The sequence below is a fragment of the Leuciscus leuciscus genome, assembly GCF_965113295.1.
Source record: "Leuciscus leuciscus genome assembly, chromosome: 6".
Taxonomy (NCBI): Eukaryota; Metazoa; Chordata; class Actinopteri; order Cypriniformes; family Leuciscidae; genus Leuciscus; species Leuciscus leuciscus.
In genome coordinates, this window is record NC_138730.1 from 22,944,778 (window position 1) to 22,960,884 (window position 16,107).

Here is a 16,107-nt window from a genome sequence, read left to right on the forward strand (position 1 = left end):
AATGTAGAGCGTATGACCGAAATGTTTCTGCAATGATTTATAAAATGTACACACAAAACATTTATTGCATCCCTTGTAAATCGCAGTTAATCTTCAATTCAAGCACATTGTGTAGTACAAGGTCATGATGATCAATTCCATGTACAGAATGCCCAGAAATATCTCTTTATTAAGAAACATTTATTATTATTATCAATATTGAAAACAGTTTATGCTTCTTAATATTTTTGGGTAAACCGTGACAAACTAACAGCAGTAATGGCTGCTGAAAATTTAGCAATAACATCTATGTAATATTTATGTAATAATATTTCACTGTATTTTGATCAAATAAATGCAGCCTTGGTGAGCATAAAGAGACTTCTTTCAGAAATCTTATTGTTTCCAAACTTTTGACTATTAGTGTTCATAGATTTTTTTTTCTTCCAAGAAATAATTAATAAATTAATTTTGATGTAATTTTCCCAAAGCAGTTAAAATGTTGCTCATTTGCAAATATAATTATATTAATGCATATTCCTATTTATCTTTGCATTTTTTATTTAATTACTGGTATATAAGAGTGCATAAGGTTTGTACGCACATGCTCTTTAGTTGGCGTGTAGCCTATACATAATAATATTTTCATGTCAGTTTCTGTCTTTAAATCCTGATTTGTTCCTTACTTTTTACATAGGATGAAATCCAGGGAATTTAGAATCAAATCCGATCCCATGTACATTTTAAAAATGAGGCTCCTGGAGAGGTAACTGAAGGTTGTAGGTTCAAATCCATAAACTATCACTAATTTTGACACCTTAAATTTGGTTGCAGCAGATAGATTTTAGATCTGGGTTAAGTGTATTTTAATTTAGTTTGGATTTTAAAGAAAACAGCTAAAATACATATTTTTCTTAATTTACATATTGAAAGGGTAGTTAACATCGAGCCATATTATAAATGCATCAAAATATCTAGAGTTGCTTTTCTAAGCAAATAGGAATTTTAATTTTAAAACCCAGCACCTGGTTCCACAGCACCTAAAGTGCTCTCTTCACTATATCATTATGATGATCGAGGAACAAGCCCTCAGACGACCTGACCCATTATCTACAAATGCATCTTACATTCATTCACATGCCATGTTTGTGACCATACACTGTTTTCTTGAGCACTGTGATTAACGTTACGTGACTGCTTTTGTATACACGTGACGCACGTCTGCTGCAGAATGCGAGTAATGCACCGATCTTTATCATTTAAAAAGGCTTGACACCTGCCAATCAAAAATAAGCCTCGCGCTAGTGTTCAGTGATATGAGAGGAAATGGACAGAGGAAAAAACACGGACATTGGGTGGAGTATGACCACCAGCTATGATTTATGTCAGACTTAAATGTTGTTTTGGCTTGAAAAGTTTGGCTCTTTAACAGAGCATGAAATCAGCATCAAATCACTTCTGTATTAATCAAATCCTGTATATAATTTAGATATTTTATTTTCCGAGTGTAAGAGAGCACATATGATTTGACGAACCGAATTGAATAACTAACTCCTCTCAATACTGTAACTGACTTTCCACTTCATAGCTGCTTTACGTTACACTTTAGCGCTGCTAGCTAACCACTTCACAGTTACAAATCTTTAACAGTTGGTTGCTGTTTACAGCGTCTCAAACGAGTGGCACTTACTTGAATAGTTCATGAGGAACATCATACCGCAGAATTATGAAGGTAAATCCTTTGTAAAAACTTAAAATAAGCTGAAATAAGATGCTCGCCAACGGACCGCTCTTCACATCACAACTGACGAGAGAAAAACTTACTGAGTGACTGACTGACTGACTCAAAACTTACTCACGTGACCTCAAAGTAAACTTCCTATTGGCTGGGGAGTGCCCTGAACGATCCGCTTGTTTTCCTCGTCAAAATTGCATGTGCTGTTCTGAGAGTCTACAATAATAATAAATAGTACTATTTATTATTGTACTAATAAATAGTACAATAATAATAAATCGTTTTATTTCTCTTAGAGATAAAATAAGGGGTTATATGCTAGTCATAAAGTCCAGCATATAGCAGGAAAAAAGAATAAGAAAGAGCCATTTTAATTATTGTTTTTTATAGAACAATTAAAAAATTACAACTTATTTAAACTTTACATAGTAATTCAATGTCAATATTTAAATATTAGTATGGTTCCATTTCCAATAAGACAACAGTTAATGCAAATCTGAAGCAAAATTACAAGTGAACAAATATTGGCAGTAAAAGGAACAAATTATTGATTTTCAAAATAATGAAAAAGATTAAATAATAATAAATAACACGGATAAATGTACAATATAAAATCATATTATATTTATTTATTTTTAAAAAAGTTAAACAAAGCATAAAATTGTACATTCTAATAAAAATAAATTATCAATATCAATATGGTTTAAATCCTCAGATTTTTGGCACGAAGAGCTAGATTGCATTATAACTGGAAACTATGGGTGTAATGGTGAAATTAAACTCTATCCTGATTATTGATACATCACAATAAAGGGGAAACACGTTTCTAAAACAAAAACCGTACGTACCAAAAATGTAGCAAAAGAAATGACTGCGCCTATGGAGAATGACGTGATTCTGCCGACACCTTGCGGCTGAACGTTTCACTATAGCCTATACATCCGTGTTTGTGTGTGCATGTGTGAGTGTGTGATAATTGTAAGGTGTGCGTATGTGTGTTCTTAGGCATGTGTAGACCTATAGAAGCTCTCGGTTAACAGTCGTGCTGTGAAAAAACACAGGAGGAAATCCACTGCGTGGGTCCTTCGTTGCCCGCCGTCGCTTCCTGATTGGTTTTATAGTGAACATGGCGGCTGTTAGTAAGCATCTGACAGCCGGCAATTTCTCCATCGCAGGTGCTGTGCTGTTCGCAGTGTACGTAATTAAACAAAGACTATCTTCGGAAACTAATGGGTAAGATCATTACTTCTTTTGCCTGTTGCCATTTATTTACCCGGTGTCCGATATAACCTCTTCGACATTGAAACATCATTGACATGGGACGCATTCATTTATTCAGACGTTAATATGCCTCTGAGTTACATTGACATTTTAGGTGATTTACTTTAAGGCTTGTTGATTTCTCATGCTTTACCCACGTGTTCATTTATAGAGAGAAACGGGCATCAAAACCACTGTTTGACAATGAAGTAAGTATATTCCTTAGTCTAAATCTAAGTAGTATTTTTTATCTAAGATCGGAGTTTGTTGTGTGTGTGTGTGTGTGTGTGTGTGTGTGTATATATATATATATATTATAATTTAATAAATATTATAAATATTTTATATATCTAAAAATAAATTTCCAGAAGGATAGAAAGACAGACAAGGCTGCTGTGGACAAGGTTTTCTTCAGGCGCATTTGTCATATCATGAAAATCCTGCTGCCAGAGACCTTTTGCAAAGAGGTAAGTATTTTTTCTATTATGTATTTATTTTTTGTTTCCACTGGCTGTGTGGTCTAGGTAAAATACTTTTTTATAAAGGCTACAGCTGCATTATTGGTTGTTTTCTATCCTAGTCAGGATATTTGCTTCTGATTGCTGCGATGCTCATAGCCAGAACCTACTGCGATGTCTGGGTGATCCGTAATGGGACCATGATTGAGAGGTATGAAAATTTTAGATCTTTGATCACGTTTGCCACATGCCGTTTTAGCTGCAAGATCACAATATCCCATTATTTTTTGTACTTCATCAATTATTCCTTAACATTAGGGGATATTTTTGTATATTTATCTCATCTGATCTTGAATAATGATTATGAATGTTTATTAGAGTTTTTCCTATATCTGTTGTATTTGTAGTCCGGTGCGTTTCTCAGTGGTATGACTACATCTGGGTGCCGTTGCCAGTGGAACATGCCTGATCACTTAAATGCTGTCTGTCCTGTTTTTCTTGTAATGTGTACCGACTACATGCACAAAATGACTGTTATTCAATGTGTGTGTGTGTGTGTGGTTTACAGTGCAATTATTGGACGCTCGACAACTGCTTTCAAAAGATACTTGGTCAACTTTATCACAGTCATGCCTTTTGTAAGTGGACTAAACTTTGCACAATTTTAAACTTTGTCCAATTTTAACTGTGTCCAAATTAGCTTGACAAGCCATTATTTATATAAATGTATATGATAATATAATGTTTAATTCAGTATTAAATATTTTTAGGCTATTTTTTAATAAAGGGATCATAACATAGATCCTTTGTTCTATAAAATGTTATTTAAATGTAGTTAGCATATAATAAACAGGGTAATTATGCATTTTTTAAAGGTAATGTATTTACATATTCTAGTACCTGTTTTTTTTTCTTTGACTATGTATTTCATACAGATTTATAAAAATAAAAATTATGTCTTTTTTGTGTTTCTCATCAGATATCTTTAGTGAATAACTTCTTAAAGCTGGGACTCGACCAACTGAAGCTGTGCTTCAGAGTAAGACTGACCAATCAACTTTACAATGACTACCTGACGTAAGTTATATTCGTCAACTGGTGAATGATGCTTAAATTGAATCCAGCCATATCATATTTCTGTTCTGTCCATTTTCTGTTCATATCCATTTTTTGTTAACACTATTAGCATTTTTCCCCTTATGCAGTCAAATACAGAAAGCACGGTTGTGCCATTCTAAATTCAGTTTCACTTTCCTAAAAAGTAACTTAAGTTTTGGGGAGAGTAACACAATATTATAAGTGTAAGTCTTCACTAGAAAAGCACTGCTGTATGTTTTACAACACTGTATCTTACAATAGGGGGTTCACATACTATCAGATTGGCAACTTAGACAACCGCATTGCCAACCCAGACCAGCTGATAACCCAAGATGTGGAGAAGTTCTGTAACAGTGTGGTGGACCTCTATTCCAATGTCAGCAAGGTAACACAGAGCAACACTCACTCTGTTACAGCAAAAAAAGAAAAAATTCTTGGTCATTCTGAACCATATATTAAGATGTCTTCAGTTTGAGACTTCCTGATTCTTTTTCTTTTTCCTCCAGCCTCTACTAGACATATTAATCTACATCTGCAAACTCAACACAGCCATTGGTTCTCTTGTAAGTGTCAGTTTTGAATAATTTACCAGCAGTGTTGTGTAAGGTACTCTAAAAAAGTAATTCATTATAAGCTAATAATTACATCTTCAACAGCATATTAAGCCATATTCGGATGGGATTTTACATGGAGGGGTGGGGTAAAGTAATTATTACCAGGGCTTCTCAGTGATTTTAGTCCCGTCCGTATATGCCATCTCTGTAATCATTACGGACAATGTCAGTAAAGATTACGGCTAATTTTACCTTCTGTAAAAATGATCTCAGGTAATGCTAATGGCGTCTTAATGCAAATGTCTGTGATTGCTGATGTTGTATTATCCTAACGCTTCTCCTCGTGTGTTTTTTTGACCTACCTGAGCTATTGTTTGCACACCAATCTTCAGTTCAGCATGCTTTCATTTCAATATGGATTATAATAAGATTATAAAAAAATAAGATTATAAAATTAGTAAATAGAGCCAAATCGCAAAACCAAGGATACAAGAATAGACGTGAAAATAAAACATCCAAATAAATAATATAAAATTGCATAAATTATTCTTGAACAAAATTCTAAGTATTTAAAGGAAGAAAGTTACATTTAAAGCATACATTTTAACACTAGACGTTAAAATATGATTTTAATTCCGCTATGGTTTTATACACAATTTTTCTATAGTCTTTACAGTATTTCATGCAATTCTAACACAAGTAACTGCAATTAAATTACAGAAAAATTAAGAGTAATCCCTTACTTTATTTTTACATTTTTAAATGACTGTGTTAGGTGTAATTCATTACTAATTTAGTGCCTCAGTCCCCACGGTGTTTGAAGCATCTTCCTGCTCCTCTCTAGGGCCCTGCTTGTTTGCTGAGCTATCTGTTGTTCTCCGGTCTGATCCTGACCAGACTGCGCAGGCCGATCGGCAAGATGACCATAACCGAGCAGAAGTATGAGGGGGAGTACAGATATGTCAACTCTCGTCTCATCACTAACAGGTATGTATCCATGGGCCTCCATCTCTTTGTCTGGCTGTTTGTCTCCTGAGGTATTTTTTGAAGAAAAACGCATGATTTCTCCATATTATTTCAGTGAGGAGATCGCGTTCTACAACGGCAACAGGAGAGAAAAGCAAACCATTATTGGATCCTTTCAGAAACTGGTGAGGAAAATAAAAATAGCTTTGATTTCCGTTATCTAATCCATACACATTGTTAGTGAATCTTTCAATCAGACTTCTTGTTTATTTAGGTGGACCACTTGAATCGCTTCATACACTTTCGTTTCTCAATGGGTGTCGTGGACAGCATCATAGCCAAATGTAAGCAGAAATAGCCTACTAATGAAGGTGGCAGCAGAATCCAAATTAAACTTCAACAAGGCCAATATGGTTTCAAAGTCAGCATGGATCAAATTTGGCCCTTTGAACTGTTTAATGCATGTTTCAGATCTTATGTGAGCAATTAATTTGTTCACATAATTTCTTTCTAAACCTCAATCCAAATGTAATTGATATAGTATATGATAGTCATATGAAAGTCAAATTCAGATCTGGATCCATTTTTTTCTTTTTGAAAATGTTTCACTTGGAAATATGTCACATTATGAAAGTAAAATAGGCTTAAAATGGCAATGCTGACTTTAAAAGTAGACTTACCTAGAGTATTTTGAATACAGGCCCTAGTATGAAAGGATTATTGAGATAAATTTAAAGAATCTTTCATGGGAGACACATTTTCTGATGATTCTCTAGACATAGCCATGGTGGTGGGTTACCTGGTTATCAGTCGGTCGTTCCTGGACCTCACAAACCCACGGCATCTGAACAGCTCATACGCTGAGCGACTGGAAGTGAGTATGAATGAACACAGACAAACAAATCCAGATAATTTTATTGCTTTTAATTACTGACCTTTGATCGCTCCAGATTGAATTGCCTTTGGAAAATTGCTTTATTGGGTCAATAAGGATTTCCTTAGATAAATGTTTGCACAGAAGATAGAAGTTCTTCAGTGTTTGTTTTCCGCTGCAGGACTACTACCAGAGTGGGCGGATGTTAATAAGTTTGGCACAGGCCCTGGGAAGGATCGTCCTGGCAGGCAGAGAGATGACCAGACTGTCCGGGTGAGTGCTCTGCCTCCAGTACGTTCATTCATTGCTTGGTCCTCATGCCATCCATCATCTCTACACTTGCCAGTGCTCACTTACCGTCTGTCTTTTATCTGCTCGAGTATAAGTGTGTTTATCTGGAATCTGAATCCTTTTATTAGGTTCACTGCACGAATCACAGAAATTCAGGATGTCCTTAAGGAGCTGAATTCAGGCCGATATGAACGGACCATGATTACACAGCAAATCAAAGGTCTGGATCATTGTGCGTTGTGTTTTTTGTTTTGTTTTGAAGCATTTGATGAATTTGTGACATAGAGATGTCTCAATGAATTGTAAACTGATAATACCGTTTAAATGCTAATTTGCAGTAAAATGCTCACCAAGGCCTGCATTATTTGATTTTAAAAAAAGTAAAACGGTAATATTGTGAAATATTATTAAAATTGAAAATTTCTATTTTAAAATGTAATTTATCAGTCTTCAGTGTCTTCATTTGATGCTCAAAAAACATTAATTATTATGATCAATGTTGAAAACAGTTATGTACAATTTGTTTTTCAGGATTCTTTCATGAATAGAAAGTTCTATTTAATTGATTTGAAATATAATATTTTGTAACATTATAAATGTCTTTTTTAAATTAACGCATCCTTGCTGAATAAAAGTATGTAAGATTTTTTTACTTTTAATTTAAGACCCCCCTCCCCCCCCCCCAAAAAAATCTTACTGACCCCAATAATGTTACAAAAGCTTTCTATTTCAGATAAATGCTGTTCTTTTGAACTTTCTATTCATCAAAGAATCCTGTAACTGAAACTGTTTTCAACATTGATAATAATAATAAACGTTTCTTGAGCAGCAAATCCTCATATTAGAATGATTTCTGAAAGATCATGTGACACTGAAGACTGCACTTAAAATCGTTTTTAATTGTAATAATATTTCACAATATTACTGGGTGTGTTTTGTATTTTTAATCAAATAAATGCAGCCTTGGTGTGTGTTTGTGTATATATGTATATATATATATTGGCTTGAATTTTATATATATAAATATATATAAAAAAATTGACAGATGCAGCAGTAGAGAAAATCCCTCTTATCCCTGGGAGAGGTGAAATCATCATCGCAGACAACATTATCAAGTAAGTTATGTACAAACTAAACAAAACATCAGTCAAGCCATCATAGTTAGCTACTTAGCATTTATGCATTTGTGTAATCCTCAGTACCAAAGACCTATTTGCTTATTTTTCTGAATGTAGACGTCGTGTCTGAGCAGCGTATCATTAGTGTTTCAAGTTGACTTGTATCCTTTCATCCACAGGTTTGAACACATACCTTTAGCGACGCCCAATGGAGACATTCTCATCCGTGACTTGTCTTTTGAGGTTACTGCTCCATAAATAAAATGTTTTTTAGTCTAAATTTGTTATTTAGATTGTATAACAGGGTTTTGCAATCTGGTTTTGGTAATTACCATCTTCCCTCCGTACATTAAGGTGTCATCTGGGACAAATGTGTTGATCTGTGGGCCCAACGGCTGTGGGAAAAGTTCCCTCTTCAGGGTGCTGGGAGAGGTCAGAGCTGTTCTTCAGCAGAAATATGTGTCTTTAGAAACCTCAGTGTTTTTTGTTTTTTTTGCTGCTGTTGTTGTTGTTAAATTACATTGTCTTTCTTTGCTTCCCAAGCTGTGGCCTTTGTATGGAGGACAGCTCACAAAACCAGAGAGAGGGAAGCTCTTCTATGTTCCTCAGGTGGGCATTTTAATGCCAGCAGGTTAAATGTGAAAATGTTCTCCTTTATATTTTCCAGGTTAATTTGTTTGTATTTTTCTTCAGAGGCCCTACATGACACTGGGTTCCCTCAGAGATCAGGTGATTTATCCTGACACACATGAAGACCAAAAGAAGAAAGGAACATCTGATCGAGTGAGTTTTAGAATCAAATGGACAGCAAAATTAGATGTTATGTGATAAAGGGATAGTTCACCCATAAATGAAAATTCTGTCATCATTTACTCACCCTGATGTTGTTCAAAATCCATAAGACTTTTGTTTATCTTCAAAACACAAATAAAGATATTTTTTATGAAATCAAAGAGATTTCTGTCCCTCCACTGAAGGTCCATTCCATCAAAACTTTGTTGCTTTAAAGAGATTATAAAAGAAAAAAGATGACAAAAGAAATCCATATAAATCAAACGGTTTAATCCAAGTCCTCAAAAGAGACATGATCGCTTTATATGATCGCTTTTATTCACACATAAACATTGATGAACAATGCACAAACATAGAGAACGGAAGCTTTAATGTACTTGCTTGATGTGTGAGAACCAATGAGGTTTGTTCTCATTTGAACTCCTGTTGATCATGTTTGATGTGCTCTAGGTATGTGCGTTGATCAGTTGTTTATATATTAAATCTATTCTTCATATAAAACCATCGTGTCTTCAGAAGACTTAAACTGCTCGATTCATATAGACTACTTTTACGATCTCCTTATTAACTTTTTGTAGTGTACATTTTTTGGAGTAATAGACTTTCAATGGAGGGAGAGAAATCTCCCAGATTCCATTAAAAATATCTTCATTTGTGTTTTGAAAATGAACAAAAGACTTACGGGCTTAGAGTTTAGATTTTTGGGTGAACTATCACTTTAAAACGTACTTAACGTACTTAAAAATGAAAGTTCTGTCATTATTTATTCTCCCACATGTTGATTGAAGCTCCAAAAAGTACAGAAAGCAGCATAAAATGTGTGCATGTAACTTGTATTTTAAGTTTACTTCTCAAACAACGCTATCATATGAATTCAGAAAGACTTAAAATATAGTGCAAAAATCATATATACCATTTTTATGATGTTCTTTTTGGAGCTTGACATTCAACTTTTGTTTTATGAAACAGAACAATGAATTTAGACAGTCTGCTAAATGTCTCACTGTGTTTCACTGAAGGAAAAAAGGTTTTGAGTGAATAAATATTGAGGAAAATTTTAATTATTGGTTGAACTGTTCCTTTAAGTAATGTGCTTGAATAGTAAACTATAGTGTTACTGTTATTATATATTGTGTAATTGTGGTCAGGTGCTTAAGGAATATCTGGACAATGTCCAGCTGGGACATATCCTGGACCGAGAGGGCAGCTGGGAGAGTGTGCAGGACTGGATGGATGTCCTCAGTGGCGGAGAAAAGCAGAGAATGGCTGTAAGCTCTAATTCTTGCATCATCTATTTTTTTTAAGTCGGCATGAAATGGAAGTTGCCATAGTCTTTTCTCTTTTCTTCCTTATTGTGACATATATTCGAGTGAAATGGCTTTTCGAACACCAAAAAATGTTGGCCGGGACTTGATTTTTGTCCATCGGGAATAGATTGGATGGTTGTGGTTTGCTATTGCTCTAATGTCCTTTAGAGTGACAGGTTGTCCCGCCCTCACGCCAGTAAACACATCATCAGAGAAGAGAAGAGATGATATGTTGCTGCAAGAGGGAGGGGAAGTTATTTTGATTTATTATGAGGACACATGCATAAAAAAAGAATCTGTGAAATATAAATAATTTATAATAAAAACAAGAATTGTCAATTTTGATATCATGGTGACTTTAAACCTGAAACATCACTCTCTTTAGGCTGAGACAGAGACGGATATTAATGTGGCCTGTATAAGATCAGAAAGCCCAAATGTTCATATCTTAAGGAACCTCAGGAGGAACTTAACTCTATATTGAATTGCAGATGGCTCGTCTGTTTTACCACAAGCCCCAGTTTGCTATTCTGGATGAGTGCACCAGTGCTGTAAGCGTTGATGTGGAGGACTTCATCTACAGCCACTGTCGAAAGGTAGTCAGGTTTCATCTTCTTATTCACAATGAATGCAAAAATGTTTGGGGGGGGAGAAGTTATGTACAGTGGGCCAGCAAGTGGTGACACCCCACCATGCTCATTTTCTGTGACAGAATTGAGGAAGTCAGGAATGTATTTGTTGCTCCTGTGGGAGTTTGCTTCAGGAACATCTGTCTCCCTGAGCTCAGCTGGAATCATCTGTTTTCTCCTTTAGGTTGGCATCACACTGTTCACAGTCTCCCATAGGAAATCACTATGGAAGCACCACGAGGTACAATCTTGTCTTTCAGTTTTCTAATGAATCCTGCCAACTTTATGCTGAAAGTACTAAAACTGAAAAAGTAATGTGCGGTGAAGTCTTAACTCATTGTTTCTCTTTTCTACAGTATTACTTGCAGATGGATGGAAGAGGAAACTACGAGTTTAAATCCATCACAAAGGAAACGGTGGAGTTTGGATCATAATAGTAACATTGGGCCTTATTCATGAGCAAATCCTTGCGTAAATCATTCACAAAGTTTTTTCCAAGTAAATTATTGCTTGTGAAAATTTCTGCAAGAATGGTTTTACGCAGATATTTGCTCTGCTCGTGTTAAGAATGAGGCCTATTGGTACTAAATGAGGATCTGAAGCAATATTCTGGAGTTCTCTTTATATTATAATATAACTGATTTTCTTCGTCTGAGGGAAAGGATTGTAACTCTGGATAAAGATCTCTCAGGGAGAGGTTATCTGTGATAAGGAATAAAACTGGGTTTGATATCCTTTTAAAAATCAAGCATTTGTAATATAAAAGTAGTGATATTTGTTGTTGGTACTTGATTTATGTTTGGAAATAACACTGTTGCATGCCACTGGTACAATAATGAGTTCATCATAACACCATGGAAACTGTATTATTTAAGTGCAATGAGCTGTCTTTCTGAATTTTATTTTATGGAAAATTAATTAAGATATAATGAAGCTTAATAATATATGTTTGAGAACCTATTGGATATTTATATATGTGTATACATAGTGCCTTACAGACATGTTTTACTGAATTACAAAACATACAATGAAATCTGTGTGATTATTTAAAAAGAAACCTGGAATTAATTTTAATCCCACATTGTTTTGTACAAGTTTTTTTTTGTTGTGGTTTTATACTTTTTGGTTTTGACATTCACATATGCACAACTGTTTGCATTTCACTTTATTTCTTGTTTCAAGTCAAAGCCATTAGTAGAAAAAGACTAAACTTTTTCTTACAAAACTTACTGTAGCTGACCACAAGGGTGAGCTACTGAGACGAGAATGCAAGAATATTAAGTGTCTCTGTTTAATTTTAATGTCAGATAGTATTGCACAAGCTTTCCTTGTCATTTGGAAGTTTTGTTTAAACAAAAAAAAAAAAAAAAAAAAACCTTTTAATTCTCAAATTGTGTTTCGCAATCTGAACAAGTTTTTTTTGTAGTTAATGGGGATTTTATTTTTAACAAAAATGGAAAAGAAAAAAGGAATCACTGCCCCGAAAGAGCATTGGCTGCTCCATTCTTCCTCATTTTTGATTGTGCAACTCCTTTTACACAAGTCATTATACAGCATAACTCAATGATGCCACTAAATCCTGGAGTTTAGTTTTGCTACCTCTTAAAAAAAATAAATAAAAACTTAAAACATGAATGAATAATTTATTTAAAGTTCCAAGTATCAGTTAACATTTAAAAAAATACTTTATGCACATTAAATATTTTCCCTCTAGATATAAATCTATATATACACACACACACAGCAGCTAATACCCATGTATTTCTAAAGAAAACAATAAATATGGCAGTTTAATAAAATAATACACTGTTCTATTCGTTTATAAAAAAATAAAATAAAAGTCAATCTGATATGTATAACATATCGTGTAGAGTTAGTGTTTCATAGAAACCAGTCCAGTGCTACGCACACACCGGTCCTTCCCAGCGCAAAAATGGTTACAGTCCAGCTGTGCGTCCCGTTCATGGCTTGATCGGCAGAAATGGTGGATTCCTCTAGACTACGGTTTCCTTGGCCATCATTTTTTGTCTTTGTGCTCGTTTACAGCACACCACAATCAGAACTATTACAGCAATTACAAAAGCCAGTATAATAAACGCTCCTCCTCCAATCACAGCAGGTTCATACTCTATGAAGAAAGAAAAAAAAGAGTTAATTCATTCATTGTATCATTACAACGGAGTCTATAATTTGTTTTAATGAATCATAGTGGAAAACTTAGCAATATGGCATTTTAAAAGCTAATCTGACACAGAATTTAAGTTATTGCTCAAATCTAGTTAATGTAACGGTTCTGTGCTAGTTTGTATAAAGGTTCAGTGATAAATAAGTGTCCACGTTAAAGAAAAGGAAAACAAACTTTTAAAATGTTATTTGTTTAAATGTGCCATGTTCATAGAAATCAACTATTTGTATTGTTAGTTTCAATGGTTTTGAATTCCATTTTCAATACGGATACTTTCAATTTAATGACTTTATACAATGTTTTTATATACAATTCATAATTTTTTTATTAATTAATAGAAACACATCATCAACCTTGAATTATTGTGTTTGGAAACTCCAGGTTTGGAAAAATCTGTATTTATTTTTATTAAAATTTTTTTTAATAAATATATAGATTTTAAATATTTAATTTAGTCCCACCCAACTAGATGAAGTCAGTTGAGCACAGCGGTCTTTCCCTGGTCAGTTTCTGAGTAATGGCAGAGTGCATCACCCTCCCTCCTCTACTCTGGAAGCTGACCCTGAGCTGGCCTTTACATGCTTAACAACCTTCCTGTTTTCCAAAACACAGGAATTCTAGACAACCAAATCTTTGAGCAAAACTTGAATCATTTAGAATACTTGGATGCCCCTTTGTCGCCTTCCTCTGTCTCTCAAATGAATGCAACATCCCCGTAAATGTCAGTAAGGCAAAATTGTGAAGTCTTGTTAAAACTTACCCTCAAAAAGGGTCTTGTGCTCCTGTGGCGAGCACTTGGGGAGGCTCCACTCTCCTAACATCTTGTCTCCTTTACGGGAAGGGATATATGCAGCCACGCTGAAGCAGTAACTCTGACCCTCATCTAGCCGAAAAGCTGCTCTGCTCTCATCCACAGTTTGAATTTTCTGTAAACAAACAAGACAATGTGAGAATTGCAAAGTCGGAGGGCATTTAAATAAGAAACGCATGGCATGAAATCTTTAATTGTATCTCTGGCTGGTAAACGTGCCGACACTCACTTTTCCCGTGCTTCCAGCCTTGTTGTGCATAATCTGGTACTTGAGATGCTTCTTAAAGATGTCACGGATAGTCAGAGATTTGCCATTTTTGTACAGAGCCGTGATGGGGTCGTGTATGATCAGCACAATCTTTTTGTCCTCACTCATCGTCAATGTGAACTTAGGTCTTCCAATTAAAGCTACAAGAACAGATAAAAATTATTAGAACAACCGCTTTAAATCAATATTTGTTGAATTTCGATGAATGAAGTAATATTTTTGAACTCTAGCATATTCTGGAATGCATGGTTGGACACTCACTGTCATTATAAGGGCAGAATGTCTTCGACCTGGTGAATGGAGGCTCCATATGGTCAGAAGTCATCCCCGGCAGGGACTCTGAGAGCACTTCAGCGGTATAAACCCCCTTTATTTGGTCCAAATTATTGGTCAGGTCGCACTCAGTCTCAGTGGTTTTGATGCAGTGAGGGTTTGTATCTTTGTCCTTACCAACTCTGGAGAGAAAAAAAAAACCATGTTGGTTAGGATCACATGCCATAGGGTTTCGATCATGTGTACACATTTTTATTATTTTATGTTGAATGTTGATCACAAAATAATATTAATATGAACAATACAGAGAAACACCAAAGCAAAGTCATGCTGGCTACATAAGATATTTGTGTACTTGCCTTGAGAATTCAACTGTATATGTGTAATTGACAGGTTTAGGTCCCCATGACAGGATTGTTTTGAAATTGTAAGATGACCACGACACATTTTTGGCTTTGGGAAGCTTGCCCACTTGCACTGATGCTAAATGAGACAAAGGACATCAGTCAGAACAATACATCATGAAACATCATTCAGCTTTCTCTGGTTCCATTAAAGTTTCAACCAAACGTTGAGATAACGTTACAACAAAACCACTCATCTGAAGTTCACAGATATAGGCTAGTGTACTGCGCCATGCATGCTGTACTGTACTGTACTGTACTGTACTGTACTGTACAATACAATACTATAGACTGCCATACTAGTAAACAGTATAAATAAACAGTTTATTGTATTCGTTTACAGTTGTTGAGTTTTTTTTTAATAAACATCCATAAAACTCAGATTTCTTACCTGGAGATCCGTTTACGAGAGTAAGCCAGGCAAGAAAAAGTGCCGAAAATATTACAGTCATGCTGTCCATCGTTAGTGATAGCAATTTAGGCGTAAAATATTGACTCCGAGGAGCGTTGTTCAATCAAATCTTCCACTAATGAGCCGTTTTTATAGTGTGTGAGTGAGAACTCTCAGCTCTGGCGCTGCTGCCAGCCAAAGAGGAGACTCGTCATGAGTCACGAATGCAGCTCCGCCCCTTTCTTAACTTTGGGTTTTGTCACTGGCTGGGCATCCATCGTAACTCGCGCCTTATAACCATATATGGTCATCCGGGTACCGGTTTCATGAAGATTTTCCAAAATCCAAGCACGTCTTTTAGAACTTTTTGACGAACGCTAATGTCTGAATGTAGGCTAGTTTTTTGCTAGATCATCAGGTAATTTAGTCATTGCACATTTCTGTGATGTTTTAACTGCTTTTAGACTGTGCTGTGCAGGTGAATTAAGAATACAATCTTAATTCAGTTTAGTTGTGTTTAGCTAACAATCACCCAAACAGATTTATTTGAAATGTATTTTCAGTTGTAGTCTAATATAAATCAGATAAATAAATGAATTAATGTGATTCTTAATAGTATGATCTGACTATGTGAAATGAAAATACTTTGTATATTAGGCCTATTTATAGCACTATGTAAAGAATAATTTCCCCCCATAAGCAGGTCTTCTCAAA

At 35.0% G+C, this 16,107-nt stretch overlaps 3 protein-coding genes across 3 annotated transcripts in view; 1 reads left to right on the plus strand and 2 right to left on the minus strand.

Moving 5' to 3' along the window:
• The window catches only part of arhgap29b (Rho GTPase activating protein 29b), a 38,226-nt gene extending 36,398 nt beyond the window's left edge, over positions 1-1,828 (minus strand). The window contains exon 1 of the mRNA XM_082172754.1: positions 1,670-1,828. The gene's annotated coding sequence lies outside the window, so the exon portion shown is untranslated. The remainder of the gene's footprint in view (positions 1-1,669) is intronic.
• An 816-nt stretch (positions 1,829-2,644) lies between these two features.
• On the plus strand, positions 2,645-12,129 carry abcd3b (ATP-binding cassette, sub-family D (ALD), member 3b). Its single transcript, XM_082173334.1, has 23 exons — positions 2,645-2,947; positions 3,147-3,183; positions 3,343-3,441; positions 3,555-3,643; positions 4,001-4,070; positions 4,412-4,509; positions 4,792-4,915; positions 5,037-5,093; positions 5,929-6,071; positions 6,166-6,235; positions 6,325-6,394; positions 6,827-6,924; positions 7,106-7,197; positions 7,344-7,435; positions 8,261-8,330; positions 8,513-8,576; positions 8,688-8,765; positions 8,877-8,942; positions 9,027-9,116; positions 10,274-10,393; positions 10,924-11,028; positions 11,246-11,302; positions 11,418-12,129. Exons 1-23 carry the CDS (start codon positions 2,841-2,843, stop codon positions 11,493-11,495), a joined length of 1,974 nt encoding a protein of 657 aa, XP_082029460.1. The 5' UTR covers positions 2,645-2,840; the 3' UTR covers positions 11,496-12,129.
• A 555-nt stretch (positions 12,130-12,684) lies between these two features.
• f3b (coagulation factor III, tissue factor b) lies at positions 12,685-15,581 on the minus strand. Its single transcript, XM_082173335.1, has 6 exons — positions 15,394-15,581; positions 14,958-15,081; positions 14,587-14,780; positions 14,287-14,465; positions 14,007-14,172; positions 12,685-13,189 (listed from the first exon to the last, which is right to left on the minus strand). The coding sequence occupies exons 1-6, from the start codon at positions 15,461-15,463 to the stop codon at positions 13,056-13,058; spliced, it is 867 nt and encodes a 288-aa protein (XP_082029461.1). The 5' UTR covers positions 15,464-15,581; the 3' UTR covers positions 12,685-13,055.
• Between the last annotated feature and the right edge of the window lie 526 nt (positions 15,582-16,107).